The following is a 22,600-nucleotide window of genomic DNA, read 5'->3' as shown; positions in this document are numbered from 1 at the left end:
GTGTTTCCCAAAGCCCAAGATGACGACAAAATGTCTTGTTGTCCACAACTCAAAAGATATTCAGTTTACTCTCACAGAGTGAAGAAACTAGAAAATGCAAGCTGCAATCACACAATTGTTACCTTTCATAAAAAGACTCAAACCGATTATCAAAATAGTTGCTGATTAATTTAATAGTTGATAACTAATTGATTAAGCTTTGCAGCTCTAGTGTGTAATATAGTAAGTGTAGTATAATATAAATAAAGTATAAAATATAACAATATATCTATATATAGCAAGGTATACATATTAGGTAAATAATCCAGCAGTCCAACGGTGTGTGTGTGTGTGTGTGTTGTTTTCATATTTGGCAGCTTAGGAAGCACACACAGGCTGGTTGTAAAAGGGCTTCATCAGCTTGGGATGCCTAAAAAGAGAACTAAACGGCTAGCAAAGTACTGTGCTCTGTCTGCTATCATGAGCACCCGCCAAGTATGGCGAAGGCACTGTAACTTATACCCATGAGAACAGAGGGATGTAAATGGAGTGTATTTGTATAACGCTTTTCTAGTCTTAATAAACATATCTTACAAAGTACAGGAACCATTCACACACATACACTTTGGCCAAGGCTGCCATACAACATTCACACTCCGATGGCACAGCATCTAGGCCAATTTGGGGTGCAGTGTCTTGCCCAAGATAGAACTGCAGGGCCAGGGATAGAACCACCAACCTTCTGATCAGTAGGCAACCGCTCTTACGACCTGAGCCACACCAAAAGGTGATATCCTTAATATTATGAAGACCTGCTGTATGCCAGTGCGTGGTTTTGTACAGTATTTGTATTTAATTGCATCTATAATATTTATGTCCCTGTAAATTGTTCCGTTCAAGTGGACTTAAATTGTTAAAATGTGTGTGTGTGTGGATAGCAGCAGGTACAAAGGAGTGCTTAGTTTTAGACCTGGTTGGGATGATCCAGTAGCTAAATGAGCTGCCCATCTGCCAACAGCTTGTGTGCCACTGACTCCAGGCTGTCCAGTTCCAGCCCAATCAGAGCTGGCCTTGATGCCACCTCCCCAGCACACTGGCTACTACAGAGTGATAAAAGAGCTTCAGAAGCCTGTTTGAAGGCTCCGAGTCTTCTGAGGAACAACAGTCTGCTCTGGCCTTTCCTGAAGAGGGCTTCAGTGTTGTGGAACCAGTCCAGTTTTTTTTTGTTCTGAGTCCACCCTCTCCACTTCCTCTCCCTGGATGATAAACAGGACAAGGGGCCTCTTGTTCCTCTGTTAACCCAGATATTGATATTGAGCTTCAGTTGATTGTTTTTACCCCATGTGATGAAGCTCTCCATCAGTCCTCTGTACTCCTCGTCTTTGCTGATGCATAATGCATTACCAACTTGTTCATACTGTATGTACATTTAAAGTTATTGGTCTTCTTAATTAGTCTTCCTGTCCATACTGGCCACAAAGTAATACCTCCCTATTTTGACGCCAATGTAAAATTGTGGACAAAATCTATAGTCCTTGTTATGTTCTTTAAACACAGAAGTGATTTTGTACCATCCACTTTGGATTTGTCAAACTCAAGATTGCTGGAGCCTCATATTAGCAGAGCACATAACAGGGACTGTGGATTCTGACCAGTCTGTTAGTGTCACATAGAAAGTGATAACTACACAGTCAGTATATGGACAGAAGGAAGAATTACAGTAACTATTAACTCTTAATGTACATTTGGCATTATAAATAATGCATTCAAACACTTGAAAAAACCTTTAACTTATACTGTAAATTATAGCAGTATTGTTTTAAAAATCCATACCTTGATGAGTATATGTAACAAGAGTGGTCTGTATGAACATGACAGATGTTCCTGATAAACACGTGTTTATTTACACAAATATTTTCAAATACTAGTCTTCTACATAAGGACATAAAAATATATACAGCGATGTAGGGACTCAAACTGCTCCGTTCTCAGGTCAATGTACACACGTTCAGATTTATTTGCATTTTCAGGTTTTGAAATAAAAGAAAAAAAACATGCGTATGTACAGCCGGATCTAAAACGTACACTTTCAAACTAAAACACTGGGGAAAACTCTACCCTTGAAGTGCTATTCAACAATTCAACTCCAATATTTCCCTCAACATGTTTGTGAAGGCCAGTAAACTGTCTTGTCACAAAGCTTACCCATGTCACTACTCATAACAGATCTTAGCTTGGCTAACAGCACTTCAGTCACCTGCAGCTTATTGTATCATGTTGTCATCTTATTTACTAGAACCCACAATGTCAACCTGCATTACAGTATCTCCATTAGCTACTCCCACAAAACAAAACTAGGTTTGGTCAGTGTCTTCTTCCAACCAACTGAGGAAACTTTGGTTATGTCTTGAAGTAATTCAAGGAACTGGAAAGCAGCACATTTGAGAAACCATTTCTTTGAGAACCTGAATGAACCTTACCTGGCTTCTCAAGAGATCGTAGTACAACACTAGAGTCAAACCACTTGATGTTGATGAACCTTATCCAGCAGTCTAGAACATTTGAATACAAAAGTGTTTAATAACAGATGTGACGGAGAGCCGCATATCAAAAGAAGACCTTTTGATCTGGTTTGGTAAGAAAGGCAAGCCAAAACTACTCAGAGAAAGTGTTGAAGTGTCATTGTGTTCACATACACCTGGAGCACTAACAGCACCAAACACTTCCAAAATGCTATGATCTGGAGGGTGTTGAGACTCACCTGGGGTGATAAATTAAGTGTCATCAGGTCTTGTTTTTGACGATGCTGCATTAGTAAACTATACAGGATGTGCTCTGTTTGGTCCTGACGGCCAACATTTTTTTTGCCTTCTGCTGATGTACTTTTTGACCACTGCCTTCACAGTGCAAACTAAAACACACAGGACGGGTTGTTGAGTCCCCGAATCAGCCGTTGATGACACTGTCTCAGACTCGCCACACACAGACACGCAACCCTTTGTATTGACTACGGCTTGTGGGAAAATGAAAGGAATACCTGTATATTTCAATAACACAGAACATTCATTTCAGACGTCAGGTTAACAAGTTCATTTGAGGAGGAAAAGGAACGGAAAAACATCGTTCTTTTCTTAGACGACGGCTTCCTTCAGCCAGAAGGTTAGTAACCCCCCTCCCCTCTGCTAAGTGGTGTTGGAGAGCCTGGGGAGAAGGGGGTGAGTGTGGATTTGGGTGGGGTATCACTGCGGGGCGCCGACAGCAGCTGCCACCGGGGTGCTCATGACGTTGGTGGAGGCAGAGAGGACCGGCGAGCCAGTGAAAGGGCCCAGGGCAGTGGAGGCTGGCAAGGCAGAGATACCTGAGGGAAGGACAGCCAGAGCGACGGTTAGAAAACCAATATCAAATACTTTGTTCAGTCACCAAACAAACGTGCAAAAGATGGTGTGGCCTAATTTTTAAAATCGATTCTTTTCATTAACCAATGATTCACCTAAATGTGTTCTGCTTATACGGTACTGCCAACGATGACCAGTGATGGGAATAACGGCGTTATAAATAACGGCATTACTTTTTTTCAGTAACGAGTAATCTAATTGATTACTCTTCCCATCTTAATAACGACGTTAACGTTGCTGCCAAAAAACACAAAATGCGGTGCGTTACTATATTTGAAGCTGTTTTTTTTTCATCAGACCATCAACCATTTTTTTTTTTTTTTTTACTGTTCTTCCTTGGTTAGTTGGCAGTGCACGATGCAAGCGCATAAATGCTGACGATTGGCCAATCAGAGGTAGAGTTGGGTGGGTGTTCGAAAGCATGCATAGTCGGACACACAAGCGAGCCAGTCAATTATCTATCTATAAATAAATGAAAATAGGTTGAGTATAATATTTATATATAGGCCTATACACAGATCAGTCTCAGGTTGACACTTGTAGTTCTGAAAGTTGCACAATTTGATATGGCACTTAAATCAGTCCCTCCAGGATTTCGCGGCCTTTTTTTGAGAATGTTGAAATTGCGATAAAGTTGCGATGTCTTCTTTTGTATGTAACCTTACCAAAAAGGCTTAGGATGCTGCAAATGTTGGTATAATATGAAAATGGCTGGTGGAATAAATCAAATTTGAACAAATGTGTCAGTGGCTTGTTGATCTTTACATGGTTAGTTAATTTCCTAACCTGGCCTGGGACACACATTCATATGGTTTGATAAAGTAGCTACTTATTGGACTTTAACTTATTATTGCACTTACAATAACGAGACTAGCTGTCCTCAATTTAGGTCATTGTGTCGTCTCAGATATGAGAGTTAATGTAGCATGTCTAACAATAGTGAAATAATTACTTCAGGCTGCTACGGAGGCAGATAACAGGGCTAACACCAGCTATTTTCCTATCTAATAGTGGTGGGTGGATCAATCCAAATATCGCTACCAACGTTGGTATTGATATTGATCAATACCAGTGTAACTAGATCAATACTTTAGTTTTAGTTTCTCTCCAGTATGCACTGCTGTGGTTTCATCAAAGAGGCTGTCTGTGTCTCAGTAAGTGCCGCTGCTTTCAAGTGCCGCTCCTGTCACAGCGGAGCAGGCACATTCTGCTCCTCCTCCCCCCTCTTGTGATTTGATGTTGTACCATCACGTGACTCAGCGGTGCCAGGCAAGCAAGCAACCAGGCAAGCAAGCAACCAGCCAGGCCCGGCAGCAGCCAACACACACACACACACTCAGAGAGGATGAGGAGCGCCGTGTGGCTATATTTTCAGGCCAAAAATGAAACAACGGCAAGCTGTATAATTTGGAAAAAATGCTGTAAGATACAGTGGTAACACAACAAATTTAAACAAGCATATGAAAATGTTGTCCTGGGTTTTAACTTATCAATAATCCAAATGTAAAATTACAAAAACACTTAGGCTAAAGGTCATGAAAATTCATCCTCCTTAATTATTAAAAAGTATCGGTATCGTGTTGATATCGGCAATATTGGCCCTGTATTTACTTGGTATCGGATCAATTGCATTGATACTGCAAATTTTGCAGTATCGCACACCACTACTTTCTAACATAACTTCACTAAGACAATTATACATTTTCTGCTAAGTTAGTACTTTTACTGTAGTGTTAAAATAAGCTGGTGTCACGTCTGTTTAAGTCTTCAACAATTGTGTACATTTGGTTTTGCAACTGTCACACACACACTTATTTATATTATTCATAGCAAGAGTAATTTGAGTCATATATCTTTTTACATAACAATTAGATCATGTAATACTTTGTTTAAATTAATGTTAAATCCAGTGCTATAGTATCCAAAAAGGGTAACAACCAGACTGATAAATGACGTTCAGGGAGCTTTCACAGCAGTGTGGCTGCGTTGTTTCAACGGTTTTATTAGTACAGTTAATCCCACGACAAGACCGCCAGCAGCATGCTGCTACTACTAACGTAACGATAGCCTCTCTGAGCAAGTGCAACATTGACGCTGTCATGCACACTTCATGAGGGGAGGGAGGGGCTGGAGGCAGCTCCTCTGTGTGCGCTGTAATCTCTCACACACACACACACACACACACACACACACACACACTGAGGAAAATAATAATAGTATTTGAACACCCTGCTATTTTGCAAGTTCTCCCACTTAGAAATCATGGAGGGGTCTGAAATTGTCATCGTAGGTGCATGTCCACTGTGAGAGACAATCTAAAAAAAATAAATCCAGAAATCACAATATATGATTTTTTTTAACTATTTATTTGTATGATACAGCTGCAAATAAGTATTTGAACACCTGTCTATCAGCTAGAATTCTGACCCTCAAAGACCTGTTAGTCTGCCTTTAAAATGTCCACCTCCACTCCATTTATTATCCTAAATTAGATGCACCTTTTTCAGGTGTCTTTAGCTGCATAAAGACACCTGTCCACCCCATACAATCAGTAAGAATCCAACTACCAACATGGCCAAGACCAAAGAGCTGTCCAAAGACACTAGAGACAAAATTGTACACCTCCACAAGGCTGGAAAGGGCTACGGGGAAATTGCCAAGCAGCTTGCTGAAAAAAGGTCCACTGTTGGAGCAATCATTAGAAAATGGAAGAAGCTAAACATGACTGTCAATCTCCCTCAGACTGGGGCTCCATGCAAGATCTCACCTCGTGGGGTCTCAATGATCCTAAGAAAGGTGAGAAATCAGCCCAGAACTACACGGGAGGAGCTGGTCAATGACCTGAAAAGAGCTGGGACCACCGTTTCCAAGGTTACTGTTGGCAATACACTAAGACGTCATGGTTTGAAATCATGCATGGCACGGAAGGTTCCCCTGCTTAAACCAGCACATGTCAAGGCCCGTCTTAAGTTCGCCAATGACCATTTGGATGATCCAGAGGAGTCATGGGAGAAAGTCATGTGGTCAGATGAGACCAAAATAGAACTTTTTGGTCATAATTCCACTAACCGTGTTTGGAGGAAGAAGAATGATGAATACCATCCCAAGAACACCATCCCTACTGTGAAGCATGGGGGTGTAGCATCATGCTTTGGGGGTGTTTTTCTGCACATGGGACAGGGCGACTGCACTGTATTAAGGAGAGGATGACCAGGGCCATGTATTGCGAGATTTTGGGGAACAACCTCCTTCCCTCAGTTAGAGCATTGAAGATGGGTCGAGGCTGGGTCTTCCAACATGACAATGACCAAAAGCACACAGCCAGGATAACGGACGGACGGGGACACACACACACACACACACACACACACACACACACACACACACACACACACACACACACACACACACACACACACACACATACATTTTACTTATTTAACTGTCTAGTAAAGTTCAAAGACAGTTTTTAAAAAGTGCAATCCACGTTTACATGTTTATTACAGTAAATAATAATTAAATAATCTAAATACTAAAAAAGCCACAGATTTGTTTTTATATTTCTGCAATCTGCACTTTAGTTTGTGTGATTGGTTTCTGACTTTCACATGAATGTTTACACCAGGCTTGGTCAGTGCTCAATATACTACTGTGACTGAAGTAGTTAAATAAAAGATGTCATTCATATAAATTCATGCATCACCTAATTTCATCATCACATACAGGCCTGGCCTCCAGGAAAGAATGGTTTGTTTAATCTATCTAATCTTGTGTTGTTCATACTATACAATGATTTATTGCTTGTCTTTTTTGAATAATACAGAAGACAAAGAGCTTAAAAAAAATAATCGCATATCAAATCACAATATTTTTGAAAAAAAAAAAAAAAAAAAAAAAATCGCAATTAGATTATTTTCAAAAATCGTTCAGCCCTAACCTTAACAGTAAAATATGCCATGTTGGTCATGCGAGCACTCATCAGTCATCGGCTTCAGTCAACAGAACAAAACAAAGCTGAGTGTAAATGCCGTTAAAAGAATTGGGCATAATATAAAGAGTAGCGCAGTGCCTATCAGACGACTCTGTGTGCGTGTGGAGAGAGGTAGAGGGTGCAGCTATCTTGAATAGGGCTGCACAATTAATCTAAGTGCGATGTCTGTGCGATTACAAAAAACGCAAAAAAAAATTGTGATTTAATTAAACAAAAATGTGTGCCATGTGCATGTAGTCTCTGTGTGCACTGCAGTCTCCACGTTGTTACACCTTTCCTGCTTCACTGTGACCAAGCCAACCATCGCTCGGATGCCATTTTAATGCATTTACCCTAAGTATCAGTATACAGGTGCACTATAATTTTAGCGTTGGCTGATTTGACGCAGGAATCCAAGCGACGGCTGCCTTGGCCGCAGTCCTGTTTCGGGCTCCTGGACCGTGGTCGGGAAGCACAGGGGAGACGTTCCTTCCAGCGCCGATGCTCTTTCGGGTGCAACACCCTTCACATGACTGGCAGTACTAACAACAGATGAAGCCACAGTGTCTTTGGAAGCTTGTTGTTTGGAGCAACAGAAAGACATTATGAAGGGATTTTGCCATAAATGTTTAACCAGATTGGGGGCAGTACAATCTCTTCATGGTGCGTGTGAGTATTCTCACCAGTGATCATGTTGGCTGTGCCAACAGCTGTGTTCCCACTGGGCAGGTTGGCTCCAGCCACACGAGACTGATCTTTCACGATGGGGACTGCAGGAACAGCAAAAATAAAGAAATCACTTTTGTCATTGCCATTACGGATTTTGTTCTCATTCTTATAAACAAAACAACATTGGCTGATTATGAGGGCTTACAAAAGTAAGGGTGATCCATGGCCTCGCGGGCAGTTAACCGGGCCTGGTGGTCATATCGCAGCAGCTTGTCCAGGAAATCCAAAGCCTCGGGGCTGACCAGGTGCTGGTTCTCACTGTGGACAAACCGCTCCCATCGCTTACGAGAATGCCTCAAGGCAAAAGACAAATCAAGACTAGAATTACCTCCTTGTGGTTGTATGTGATCACCAGTTTACATCCATGTTTGTCCAGACATATATAATATCTTTAGTGCAGACTTTGAAGCAATTTAATAAAAAAGGTATTAAATCTGAGTTTTGGCACAACATGGATGCTTTACACACATTTTTCAACCTGGCAGCACAGAAGATCTAAACAATCACCAGTTTCAACATTAGTGTCACCTAGTCTATATCTCTCTCTTCCTCAGTTAAGGGTTTTGTAGAACATGATGATGTCACAGTGAAGTTGACCTTTGATCACCAAAATCCACTCAGTTCATCCTTGAGTCCAATTGGACGTTTGTGCCAAATTTGCAGAGGTTCCCTCCAGGAGTCCGAAGATATCGCATTCCCCAGAATGGGATGGACAGACATGAGGTCACAGTGAGCTTGACCTTTAACCTCCAAAATCTAATCAGTTCCACCAAATGCAGCTGTTGCATTTTAAATCATTTGGACAAAACAAAAGCCTACATATGCAAGACAGCACTATCATCATCATGTGTCAGTGGTAACGGCTCTCACCTTCCCAGGATGTCGTTGAAACGAGGTTCCAGCTCAATATTGTACTTGTCAATGTAGTCGTAGAGGTCTTCAGTCCCCAGAACCTTTGCTATTCTCACCAACTACAGGAGCACAAACAAGTAACAACCTGAATGTATTTTTTTTTTTTTATTATTCTGAAACTTCAATTTTTGGATCTGAGTTTGTGACAACTCAAAAAATATATTCAAATTTAGCTTTTAAAAATGAAAATCAAGAAATGTCACTTTAATTTAAAGAGGTGAATTCAGAACACATAAATTCAGATACATGGTTTTCAAAGTAAAATATTTCAATATTAAGTATTCAGTGGGTGTTAAAATTAAAATACTTGTCTCTTATTTGCTTCCATATAAGTCAGTTAAAGAAAATACCTGGCAGTCACCACTCTCACAAGATCTCAAGGCAGAAATGCAATCACAATAATCATGGCTAGCTACATTTCTGGCAAGCTATGACTTGTGGTCACATATGAGCTTGCCATAAACGTAACTGTTTGTCACCCCATAGCCTTCCGATGAAGAGAATTGTATATTGCATTTACAGTAAAGTAGCTAGAGAAAGCCCTATCAGCCAACCCTGCTTTGTGTTTACCTGGTCATAGTTGTCATGTCCATGGAAGAAAGGCTCCTTCCTGAAGATCATGCTTGCCAACATACAGCCCAAGCTCCACATATCCAGACTGTAGTCATACATCTTAAAACACACACAGTACAAGTGTCAAAGGCATCACAGATTAGGAAAAAGATTAAAGCAGAAAAATCAAATTTTCGCAGAGTTGAAACTAGGGATGCACCGATCCGACTCGTTTAGTCCCGATACCAGTGTTTAATTAATCAGCTGTATGCGTCGCCGTGTGGAAGTGACTGATCATTATTGATGTGTAAGGCAACATCATTACAAGGTGCACCTGATAGCACCATGTGTTCATGAGGGGCACCTTAAAAGGCATGCTATGTAACTTTTCCCTCTTCAGTCCAGGTTGTCTCATTGGAACTAATTCCAATGAGACAACCTGTAGGGGGACCAAAGAGGGAAAAGTTACATAGTATGCCTTTAACACACCATGATTTTACAAGCGCCACCTGAAGGCACCATAAGGTCCAGTTGGAACTCACGCTTAACCGTTCATTGTTTGTTTCCAATGTTTGTGGGCAGCCACAGCGGCTCAACGCTTTGAAATTCTTGGACCAGACAGAACCGATACAGACAGTCGCTTCAGTAACGCTTTAGTCACACGAGAGCGACACTGATGGGACGTTTGCGGACATGAGACGAGTGGAAGATGTTGCACATGTTGCTTGTCAATAAATAAACAGTTGTCAATTAATAATACTTTCTCATCTCTTAATTTTAATACTTAATATACAACGTTATAATAGAATATTTAAATACATAAATAATGCTACACAATAAATTGAAGGCTGCAAGTAGATGTGATCAGTTTCGGCCGATAATGCCCCATAAATCCTGACTCAGAACATGTCAACTCCACCTAAAGCACACCGCTGTACCTGATAGTCCACCAGAAGTTCGGGTCCCTTAAAGTAGCGAGAGGCGACTCGGACGTTGTACTCCTGTCCTGGGTGGTAAAACTCAGCCAGACCCCAGTCAATAAGGCGCAACTACAGACATGGAAATTAAGCAGTTAGCAACTACAAACATGTATGTGTTCAACACAGGAAAATATGTGTCTATCTATCTATCTATCTATCATATTTTGAAATATATATTTACTTATCTGTCACACATTACTGAATTAATATGTCCAAGAGCACAATTGGGGTTTAAGGTTGGGGAGACACTGACTGACTTATTTACTCACCTTGCGGTGTTCATGATCAATCATCACATTATGTGGCTTTACATCTCTATGCATGATTCCCATGCTGTGGCAGTAGTCCAGGGCCTACAGACAAGAGCAAAGGAAGTTTGTGATCCATTGGTCAGTTTTTTCTTCCCAGTAATTCCAAAACAGATAGCAACAGATGTTGCCTACTAGATAACTAACTAACAAACACACACACACACACACGATGGTACTCTACGAATACCCAAGCATGTGCAAAAAAAAAAAAATCTGATTTACTGCTTCACCTCCCTCAGGACATTTAGAGGTTTTAGATTATGAGCTGAAAGGCAGCTGAAACCATGAAAGACATACCTTGAGGATCTCGTACATGTAGAACCGGATGTCATAGTCTGTCAAGGTCTGGTACAGTTGCTGGAGATTAAAACAATACCATTAGGCTTTCTATGGCAATGTATTACAGTAAACCAGCAGCACACATTCATGAACAGCCATACATCACTCACAACAACCTATGGAAATGTGCCAGTGATTGAGGATAGAACCAGACGATGGTTGACTTTCTGGCACCGAAGACATAGCATTGGACTTTCATATTCCTCCATCACATACACACACGTGTACAGGAAAACAACAAATATTCCAAGAAAGGAGGTTTCCATAATCTTAAAAAACAACAAACTTTTATAGAGTAAAAAAAGTAAAAAAAGTTCAGTTCCTACCTTGAAGTCTGTGTTGTTAACATGCTCAAAGACCAAGGCAGGCGTCCTGGACTGAAAAAGTAAAACGTTCTGTATTTAACATTCTACCAGGTAATTTATCTATTTTACTGAAACAGCAACACTGTAATAAGCTATGGCACTAATGCAAACTCTGTACAAACTAACCAGGCAGCCACACTGTGAGCAACACTATGGCCAAGTCTTCAAATGTCCATTCATATTCTATACACAAGTAAGCAAGGAAACTCAGCCAGCATGTGGACAGTCAATTAAGCAATAGTCTGGCTCAACTGATGTACATTCCTGGGACAAAGCGTCACATCAGGGCATGTGAGAGACGGGCCAAATGTCCCTTCCCTCTAGCCATCTCCACTATCGGGGCTTAGCACTGCCCAGGACATCTGTGATTGTTTTATTTAAAAAACAAGCCAGAGCATTTTCTACCCTATCCCAGAATAGATAGGTGGTATAGCCAGACCATACACCAGAGGTGGGACAAAGTCATTGTTATGCAAGTCACAAGTAAGTCTCAAGTCTTTGCCCTCGAGTCCCGAGTCAAGTCGAGTCAAAGATGAGGCAAGTCCCGAGTCGAGTCACAAGTCAAAGTCAACAAGTCTCAAGTCGAGTCCAAAGTCCTACCATTTTAGTTTCGAGTCATTTCAAGTCCTCTTACCACAGAAATAAAATGTATACAAATCATGTATGTCTGTAAGATTTGTATTTATTTAAACCTCTTTTTATACAATGACATTAATCAAATAAGGGCCCGCATGTTTTGCAAATTGCAACTCTTTTTGTCGACTACCTCGTAATTTTTATAGCCAAACGAAACTATCTTCGGTATCATTTTGCCAACTGGCGCGTTGTTGCTTGTGCTTCATTGGTTGTCTTGCAATGTGCCTGCTTAGATGCTGTCGAATCAAAACAACGTGGGACTACAGTGATTGGCAGGCAGCGCGCGTGCTCTCTGCATGCATACAGGTGGTGCACATTTTTTCAGAGCAGCGCGGCCGTGTGAACATTTTCTTCCCCAGTTTTCATGGGAAGTAGCAAGTCTTCTCGAGTCAAAAGGCGCAAGTCCAAGTGAAGTCACGAGTCATTGATGTTAAAGTCCAAGTCGAGTTGCAAGTCTTTGTACATTTTGTCGAGTCGAGTCTGAAGTCATCAAATTCATGACTCGAGTCTGACTCGAGTCCAAGTCACATGACTCGAGTCCACACCTCTGCCATACACCATTGTCTTAGCCATTTTATTACTACCAAATATGCAGCAAGTCTCACTTTCACTATCTTCATTCCCATTTTAAGATGCCAGAAATCATATCCAGCTACAAAAAAGCCTGAAAAGTTAGAAAGAAAATTACACCAAATATCCATTCTAGTGCTTCCCCTATTCACTCTCAGCAGAGCACCGCCGTGACTCCATGCACAAGGTAACTGTCTGTAGTTAGTTCACACGTCTGTAAAAATAGCAGGACAGTCGTGCACTATCCGTTACTGTCAGTTGAACATGTGAAGATCACATTGTTGGTAGCCTACGGGTTACAAACAGGCTGGGTAGTGATCGACACGGTAACGTGCTGCAGATCCGGTGTTTTTAGCTGAGCTACATAGAGAATATTCTGTTAAGACAGGTTGGCGATGCCGTTTTGTCCCCATTGTTCTCAGTGAAGTTAGCTGGAAGTGAACGCAGTCGCGGTGTGCTTTATGTGGACTGACTGTCAGACTCGTTTAAAAAAATAGCCTTGTGTGCTGTGATTAATTTGGCATGCAGTTCTCACACCGGTCATAGGAAAACTCAACTCCTGGCTGTTTTGGAAGAAGGAAATAACGAGTTTAACAGGTGAACTAGCTGTAGAAGTGAGTATGCTTTAAGTGCTGTGTAGTGGATAGTACGGGAGGATAGAGATTTATTAAAGTAGTAGTGTTAAATTCATATTTGAGATCCAACCCCTGGCTGTGATATATCACAACATATCATGGACTGAAGTGAGCTATTGCTTTTATAAAACGGTCATCAATTATGGCAATACGAAAGTTATAGTCACATTCCAATTTAAATAGACGTTTTATTATTAAATAATCATGCTCACAATAAAATAAGCCCTCCTGGGCTGGCAGCCTGCACATACCGAGGCAGTTGCTATCGAACGCAGCACAGGTGATGTTAGCCTATACTAGTGTAGGCCATTTCTTTTTCAAGCTAAAGAATTTGGATTCACTAAAAAGGCACACAATAACACTGACTAACCAACCAAGGCAGTGTGCAGACCAGCAACTCCTGTGTTCTGCGAGGTAAAATTACAGTTTTGATCAATGGGGTATGGTGGCTTTGAAGAGAACAGAGTTTCAGTTCCCCGTCGTAAAGGGATACACTTTGCTGATTTTAAACCAGCTCTGTGTCATGGCAATGTGTGTGCAGACCAGCCCCTCCAGGATTTTGCGATGGCAACAAGTCATGCAAATTCAACCAATTACCATGAATTTGGTGTGACTTGCAATTTTGACCAATCACCGCAACTTAACCGCAAATTTGACCAATAACCGTAGTTTCCCGCGACTTCAACCAATCACAGCAATAATCAATATTCGACGCTGAGACCCATTGACCAAGCGGGTGTGAAAACGGGTTGACGTAACACACGTACGTCACTGGATTCATTTCCTTCTTTCTGATATGAAAGTGTGTGACTCGAATATCTGACATTTACCAACAAAACGTACACCTAAAAGACCATACAACACATTTCAGACGGTCCTTCCAACCTGTATACATTTTAACATCAATGTACACTGTAACGTTTTTTCACTCTAAAGTCACTGAAAGCTGCTGCTGTTTCAATCCTGTCGGCTCTCTGCAGCGGGCGGGGCTGCTGCTCAGTTCCCCCCGCAACTGACGCGTGCACACATGGTGTATGCAGGAAAAACCGGAGATGAGACATACAGGATGACCTAAATTGAGGACAGCTACGCTCGTTATTGTAAGTGCAATGATAAGTTAAAAGTCCAATCAGTACTTTATCAAACCGTATAAATGTGTGTCCCAGCCCAGGCCAGGAAATTAACTAACAATAAAAAGATCAACAAGCTATTGACAGAAATGTTCAAATTTGATTCATTCAATAACTTATTTGTTGTCTTAAATCCACCAGCCTTTTTCATATTTTATAATATTTGCAGCATCCTGAGCCTTTTTGGTAAGGTTACTAGGAAAACTCCCTGCCCAGAGTAGTTTTATTCTCCACAAAACAAGTTTCCTTTTATTTTTAAAAGAAGTATACCAAAAACAAAATCGCAACTTTTTTTTGCAATTTTCACTGTCTCTCGCAACTTAATTGCAACAAAAACACAAAAGACATTGCAACGTTTATCACAATTATTTACAAAAGCTGCCGCAAATTCAGGCATTTTGGGCCAGAACAATATATTATAAAAAAGGCAGTGAAATCCTGTAGTTAGGGCACTGGCTATCAGTTCGTTAGTCTAATGTTTTTTCTAAAGCGCAGATTGATACTTATTGTGCAAAGAAATTAGGTGCCATAGTAGTGCTGGGTGGAATACTGTTTCAACCGGTATACAGGTCTTAATTTTCCAAATTATATGAATTCTTCACAAACCGTTACACATAGCCACGGAGAGCGCTACCACTACCGTCGAGTGAATAGAGAATGGAAACCCTGTTAACTGCGTACCCTTTCTTATTCATGATTGTAACTTTATAATAAAAAATTAAATAACCCACAACTAACTCTCTTTAACAGGGTAAAACACATGGCACACAACAATTTGTAACACTAATAATTGTACATTTACAAATTTACACTGACGAACGTTATAGCTGCTAGCTAGCCAGGTAGCATAACAGTCTGTTAAGCTGGGAGAAGCTCTGGTCGCCACTGCACATTCAAGAACTGAGAAGAAAGATAGAGGATGAAGAAAGACCAGAAAAAAATACACCAGAAAAAAACATGTGCCCAAGAGAGGAGCAGTCTGCTGTTCCAAAGTTTTGTTTAAAAAAATTCTGACATAAGTTAGCCACTGTTGTTGCCGGTCTTGCTTAACTTGACTCTTTGAAGCAAGCGGTGGAGCAACATTATAAATGCAATAACAACCCATCTACGGTCCCACTACAGACAGTCAAGAAAGACGGGTTCAGAACAATGATTAAAAACACTGGATATAAGATGCGTCTTGCCGGGGCCAAAATACTTCCACCAAACAACTATCTAAACATTATACCAACACCACCGAAGCAAGCTGACATTCAGTCTCCCACTTTTCTACAACAACATACCTCAAGTCAAAGTACTGTTTATACAACTATCAGCAATGTTAAAGTTGTCGGCATATCTATTTATTTAATTTAAGGTCATTTATTTTACTACTTTGCACAATAAAAATAGTTTACATTCTGTAACCTTTTCATGCATTCTAATTCCCTTCATATATTATGAATAATATGATAATGGGGGATTGAGGAACAGTTGAATCTATTGTTGAGTTGATGTCAGTGCTCAAGTGTTTGGATTTCCCCCCATTTACTGCCATGTAATTAGCACGCATTAGCTACAATAAATACAGAAATATTTCATAATAATTATAGCAGTTTTGACACTAAAAGTTAGAAAAATAGACACATACATACATACATACAGATGGTCACTTGTTGCTTACAGTGTGAACTAGAGCTGCATCTAACCAACCAACTTTCACAATTTGATCTAATCAGCCTCTTAAGTCACAAGTTGCCAGAGCCCAAGTGATGTCTTAAAACTACTGAGCAACAATCAAAAGGTATTTTTTGGCTCAACTTCAACTAGCCAATTCTTATTGTCATAATGAACAGTAATTGAAAAACTTGGCTTGGAATTTTTTTTTTTTTATGTCAAAGCAGAAATCTTAATTTTAAATGATAATGACGGCACTCCTACATCATGATGCATCAACAGTGCACTGTTGCTCCATTCTTTGGAGAGAGCCCTGACACAACATAGAAATACAAGGCTGTATAACTGCTAAGATACATTTATCAAACTAACAACCGTAGCTGGCTAAGTACTTACAGACACATACTTCCCAAGCAAAATCGATAAGCTTGCACAGGTGGTGGGCTTGCCACGCTATTGGTACAGTAATGATATTTCAGACATTCCAACATACAGTTTGTTTTTTATAAAATATAAATCATATCAGAAAAATACAAACATAATTTATATATGACCTCTGCTATACTTAATGACCAAAGTGTTCTTGCCAATCAATATACTATACTTACTACTGGGTCTTTCACAATATCGATGAGGGAGATTATGTTAGGACCTCCACGTAGGTTCTCCAAAATCTTGATCTCACGCTTGATTTTCTTTTTTTTCACGGGCTAAAGGTGAAAAAGACGAGGCAGTTAGGCAGATGGGATTAAAGCGTTTAATCATTCAATCAGAGCAACTGCCTTGATTGAAGCCTCTGTCTCGGAATATATTTACCTTGAGTATCTTCACCACCACCTTCTCATTATTAGTGATGTTGATTGCTTCAAAGACTTCACTGTACTTGCCACGCCCTAGCTTACGCACCAATTGAAAGTCATCCTGGTTTCTGTGAAGGAAATAAAAAAAATAAAATAAAAAATTCACAACCAAACATCAGCTGGGTTGAAGGGTTGTCACACAGCATGCTGCAAATGGTGCCATCCTAATCCAACGAAATATGCTAGGAAAAAGAAACATAAGGATTCCGGGGAGTAAACTCCCCAGAGCTTGGATTCCTGAGCTAGGAGATAGGAGAGAATTTCTCTCTGCGCGCAGGTAGACACTGCTGCGCTCCGGTCATGTCTCCCTCGCTCTCAACCTCTTCACTCTGTGCACGCTCAACTCTTGACACACTCGCATAAAATGAATGACAACTTATGTGGTTCATAGTGGGATTTGTAATATCGCGCCCCGAATAGAACGTTGAGGTTAAGACGACGTGAAAATACATTTATTAATCACATATTATTATGCTGTGTTAAAAAAAAAATTTCCATGACTTTTCCAAAACTTTCTGGGTCTTTTTTTTTGTTTCCAAAACCTTTCCAGGCCTGGAATTTGCATTTTTCAAATTCCATAACTTTTCCAGGTTTTTTCGAAACGTATGAACCCTTTCAATAATATAAAATACTGTAGATCAGTGCATTCTGGTCTGAGGTTCCCCCACATCCCTGTCATATTAACTCACATACATTCCCAATGTGTTCACACTATTTATTATATTAAAGTGAATATTCTTACATTTTCATACAATTGAACTGTTAACGTTTAGATTGGTTTGGTCAGAAATTCTACTAGCTAGGCCTACTCCTTGAAGTGTGGCTTAATGTTTCAACAGTCATCCATCACTTTTAGCTAAACATTTGAACTGTTTAGTCAGTAGGCCTACTTTTAGCTATTTATTTCTACCAGTCATATGTTTAAACATCTGTGTTGAGCTGTTTTAGCTGATATATTGTTTTAAATAAAATCATAATTTCAATTATTTTGATTAGTTAAGCTGCTCCACAATCTTTCCAAGTACCCCCTGGCAACAGCAGAAATAGGCTACCCATTACTGGGGAATCACTGCATGTGTAGGAAAGACTGTTCCCCAGGAGATATGTTTCCTGCTACTTGCAAACTAATTGGAGATGAACAGCCAATCAGAATTGACCTTATATTCTCCGACTGGTTGGTTTTGTGGCACACTTGTAATGCTACCAAAATTTGAGCGAGCGTGTCAAGAGTTGAGCGTGCACAGAGTGAAGAAGTTGACAGCGAGGGAGACATGACCGGAGCGTAGCAGCGTCTACCTGCGTGCAGAGAAAGTTTTTGAGAGGACACATGAGTAAACAGCGTGAGAGGGGTTATTATTGCACGTTAATATGGATAATAGCAAACATGCAAATACATTTGAGCACGGAATAGATTTGTTTGCTTAAACGAAATAATTTTTTGCCAGTGTTAATTTCTGTTCAAAATGTAATGTCATGTGGTTGCCAGATATAGTTATCTGTGCTCAAAACATAGTTACTTACTCAGGAATAAGGTACATATATAACGCCATAGCTCCGTAGGCACCCGGCCCCTGCGAGCAATTGCGGCCATTCAAGTCAATGCTTGATATTCAACAACCCAGGTGTGCGTGAAGCGGCTCTCACTCCGCTAAAGATACGTGCCAGGTCTATTTTCAACGCACGAGGCATATTCGACAGCCAAACAGTAAGTGAAACAGTGAGAGCATCGAGTCAATTTACCAAAACCACACCCCTCTAAAACATGCCTCCTCTAAAACACCATGGACGACGCCAGAAATGAGAGAGCATGGAGTTTAATTACTGGAGTGCCCGGGGTGGATGGTAGATACTAGCTAATAAACACGTGATTGTTCTTTCAAGTACTTGCAGAGACAATACAATCTGTGAGTCGGGCAAGCAAGACGCTCCGCATCTGAGACGCTCCTGGTGTGGTATGGCGCGTGGCGGAGAACAGAACAAACCCGTGGCACCTCCAGAACACAGCACAAACACGCCCAGTGGAAAATAGGGGTTAGGGTTAACAAAATATTTACCCCCATTCAACCACGTGAGACTCATAGTCCCAGTACTCCCTGGGCCGGTGAGTGTTGACCTCGGTGTACACTCGGGCCCGGCTTGGCACGGGTCCTGACATGTCCGACAGCTTGGCAGAGATGGTGGGGAGATTTTACTGCAACAGAGGACGGCGGAAGTACAGGGAGGATGGGTGGGAGAGAGGGAGGAAGAGGAGGGAAGGTAGGGGTTGAGGGGGGTTGACCCAACAGGGAAAGGGGTTTGGGGGGGGGGGGAGGCTTTGCCTGAGGAAGGGGGGAGGGGCCACCAGGGGCAAGGTGGGATAGCTGACAAAGAAGGTGGGAAAGGAAATTAAGAATTAGAGAAATTTAATTCCTGATTCATACTAATAGTTGTCAGCAGTGTCTTCATCCATCAATTTAAAATGAAATAGAGAAAAGCCAGAAATCCTCACACCAGTGCAAGTTTGGCAATGTGCCTTAATAAATGTATCATAGTCATGAGATTTACTCTACCATTAAAAAACTATTTGAGTGAAAGCAACACTGGGATGGCTGATGAAAGGCTAGCTCAAGCTAAAAAAAAAAAAAAAAAAAAAAAAAAAAAAAAAAAACTCTTAATTGCCACTATTGTGGCCAGCTCCACAAAGTGAATGTGAGACAGGAGTAGGAATGATAACTTCAGATAGATCACGAGTGACCCTGAGACACTCGAGTGGAGCATCAGATCAACAGGTGGATCACTGCAGCACACACAGGCACTGTGCCAGGCTGTTGTGGTGAGGAGGAAGCTGAGCCTGAAACTCAAAAGTTGTGCTCTAACCTTTACATACGGTCGTGATGAGCTTTGGATAGTGACCAGGGGCCTCATTTATAAAACTGTGCGGGCGGATTTGGTCAAAAGGGTTTAATGGGATCATAATTTACAAAACGAACACCATGTTGTTTTAAAGAAGACTTGAAAGTAGCGACTGAGACCATAAACTCAGTATGAAAATGTTTACTAAGGTAATAAATCAACAGCAACCAGTGGAGTCGCCCCCTGCTGGAAATTAGATAGATAGATAGAATGCAGGTTTAAGACACTTCCGCATTGGCTTTACTTTTTGGGCCCGAAGACTAAATCCATTATTTTTAATCTGTGAGTCTGAGCCAGGAAGACCCTGCACAGTGTTGTGTGCAAAACTCATGTGGACCAGTTTAGCTACCGTCAACATTAATATGACATATATTCATTCGGAATTATGCGATATCGGTAATGTTAACGTTATGTCGATAATCTCACAACACTGGAAATGTAACATTATAGGGTGTTTACAAATGTGTCATGCACTGGATAAACTAACGTCGTTATATGCTCCGATGACTAAAGCAATTGCTTATGAGTTAACGTTAGCTGCACCACCCGACTGGGGTGTCTCTCAGTGTGAGCAGAAGGTTTTAGTAACTTATCGGCTCTAGGCGGGCCTAAATTGCTAGCCCGCTAACCTTAGCATGGCTAACGGGAACAATCGCTAGTTTCCACAGAGAATGGGAGTCTGCATTATCAACAGTATAGACACACTGCATTGGTTATTTACCCCCTTGATCAATCCGACGACCGAAATGCTTCCCAGTAAGATGACTTTCGTGAAGCCAACGATCCTCGCCTCCCTCCGTCGCCTCTGTGTGTGTGTGTGTGCCAGTGTGTGATTTATGCTGTATCAGAGACAATATGGCTGACCAACGCCATCTAGCACTGCAACGGAGTCCGTGGAGGGACAAGCCATTGCACAGTTGCCGCCGACCAACTGAAAAGTAATAACCTTTCACTGTCGTGTTTTTTTTTCGGCTGTACGCGTTTTTATGGCTTGACTTTACTGTGTATGAAGTCTATGAGCAGTCTGGCTGCAGTCCAGGGCAGACTTCAGATTATTAACAACAACCACATAATCGATATAATTACTTTATTCAAGTTTATGTTAAACTACCCTTAAATTGAGGTAGTAGCCAACTATGTATTGAACGGGCTACAATTCCTACATTGTCATGGGATGTAGATGAAAACACACCACTTTAATCTATGCTTTAACCTCATAGTCACTGTTTCATTTAAAACCCAGTACAGAGCCAGCAGAGCACAACTGAAATATGTCACTCTTTCGACTGCAGTGCATTTCCCAAGCCATTTAACCACCAAGTTGGTTCCTTATTAGTCATGTCACCTGTGCACAACAATAACAGAAGCAGTCGTTAGTCGTTAAATCTTATGCCTCAGGCACCTTCAACAATGCTCATTAAATAACTAAAAGAAAAACATGCAAGTAAAAGCAAAATCTAAGTAAAAAAAAATAGTGCAAGTTAGGATAGGGCTAAAATATTAACAAATAAAATATAAATAAAGTAATATAATTGTAATTTGTGTAGACAATATTGTAATCTTTTAAATATGTCATCCTTTGAGTCTGTCTGCACTCTATATGTGTAACACCCACTGCATGCCCAGTGTATCCACTGTATACCCACAGTATGCCCAATGTGCCAACTGCATGCCCAACGTGCCCACTGTGTACCCAATGTGCTCACTGTATGCCCAATGTGCCCACTTTTTTATTTGTTTATTTAGACATCAGAAAAGAATAATAATTTGTACATAGTAACCAATTCATCATGATAAAACATGTGCAAGGAAGACAGGAAACCCCAAAGGGCTTATATAATGTCTTCCTTTAACATCAAGTATGGATCCAGTTTAATATTTAACAAAAGAGAGTAAGAAAAAGAGTATTAAATAACATAAAAAGATATACACATCAAAAAATAAGTTTATATGTAGAAAAAAAGAAGAAAAGATGAAAAGAATAAAAAACAGAACAATAAAAAACATAATATGAAAGAGAAAAACAAAATGAAGAAAATAAATACACCAACAATAACAGAAGACAGAGACTAAATACAATATTTTAAAGAAAAATTGTTTGTTCAAGGGTTTTACCTAATCATGTTAAACAAGAAGTGACAGCAGTGCAATCGTGATTATAAAAAAGTTTTTAAACTGGCTAGGTGAAAGGTCAAAAAAATGTGAAGGGAGAGAATTCGAGACTTTAGCTCCTCTGAACGTGAAGACTAAACTGAGACAAGGATGTAACCATTTTTACGATACAAGAAATTATTTTCACTCCTAAAAAACTAGTAAATGTATGAGGAAACTGATGATGAATTGCTTTAAAGACAAACTCTGCTGTGTGGAGAAAGTTTACCTGGAAGATGCTAAGTATAGATAATTCCTCAAAAAGAGGTTGTGCGTGAGCTAAGTACCTAGCATGAGAAATAATTCGAACACAACGTTTTTGAAAAAGATAAATATGATTTAGTTTAGTAGGATGGGTACTAGCCCATATCACATTGCAATAATGAATAAAAGGGTAAAGGAATAATACAACATAAGAGTGTTTTTTTATCCAGGAAATATTACTTAAAATGCCAATATTTTTGGCTATTTTAGATGAAACTTTGTTAATATGGGGTTTCCAGCACATTTTTTCATCAATTGTTATGCCTAGGAATCT

At 40.4% G+C, this 22,600-nt stretch overlaps 1 protein-coding gene and 1 non-coding gene across 3 annotated transcripts; both read right to left on the bottom strand.

Annotated features, from left to right (window-relative positions):
- Positions 1-1,860: 1,860 nt before the first annotated feature.
- On the bottom strand, positions 1,861-20,782 carry csnk2a4 (casein kinase 2, alpha 4 polypeptide). 2 transcript variants are annotated; one of them, XM_031277185.2, is made up of 13 exons: positions 20,633-20,782; positions 19,074-19,379; positions 16,976-17,087; positions 16,768-16,869; positions 11,494-11,544; positions 11,126-11,185; positions 10,787-10,870; positions 10,476-10,586; positions 9,556-9,657; positions 8,944-9,044; positions 8,219-8,367; positions 8,028-8,114; positions 1,861-3,337 (listed from the first exon to the last, which is right to left on the bottom strand). In XM_031277185.2, the coding sequence occupies exons 2-13, from the start codon at positions 19,172-19,174 to the stop codon at positions 3,219-3,221; spliced, it is 1,179 nt and encodes a 392-aa protein (XP_031133045.1). In that variant the 5' UTR covers positions 19,175-19,379; positions 20,633-20,782; the 3' UTR covers positions 1,861-3,218. The 2 variants fall into 2 exon arrangements, with proteins under 2 accessions (XP_031133045.1, XP_035857899.1); XM_036002006.1 differs by lacking the exon at positions 19,074-19,379 and having other exon boundaries at positions 20,633-20,781.
- On the bottom strand, positions 11,290-11,426 carry LOC116034620. Its single transcript, XR_004101154.1, has one exon. It is a non-coding gene; the product is annotated as a small nucleolar RNA SNORA57 (small nucleolar RNA).
- Positions 20,783-22,600: the final 1,818 nt, after the last annotated feature.

The sequence above is a fragment of the Sander lucioperca genome, chromosome 6, assembly GCF_008315115.2.
Source record: "Sander lucioperca isolate FBNREF2018 chromosome 6, SLUC_FBN_1.2, whole genome shotgun sequence".
In the NCBI taxonomy this organism is placed as follows: domain Eukaryota; kingdom Metazoa; phylum Chordata; class Actinopteri; order Perciformes; family Percidae; genus Sander; species Sander lucioperca.
This window is presented reverse-complemented; position numbering and strand designations above follow the sequence as displayed.

Excerpts from the sequence above, each read along its gene's own strand:
- csnk2a4 (XM_031277185.2), bottom strand. The coding sequence starts at position 19,174 with ATGTCAGGACCCGTGCCAAGCCGGGCCCGAGTGTACACCGAGGTCAAC. Across the intron at positions 9,658-10,475 it reads AACTTCTGGTGGACTATCAG|ATGTATGACTACAGTCTGGA; the intron begins GTACAGCGGTGT and ends GTGTGTTTTAAG. Across the intron at positions 9,045-9,555 it reads GACATGACAACTATGACCAG|TTGGTGAGAATAGCAAAGGT; the intron begins GTAAACACAAAG and ends GTGCTCCTGTAG.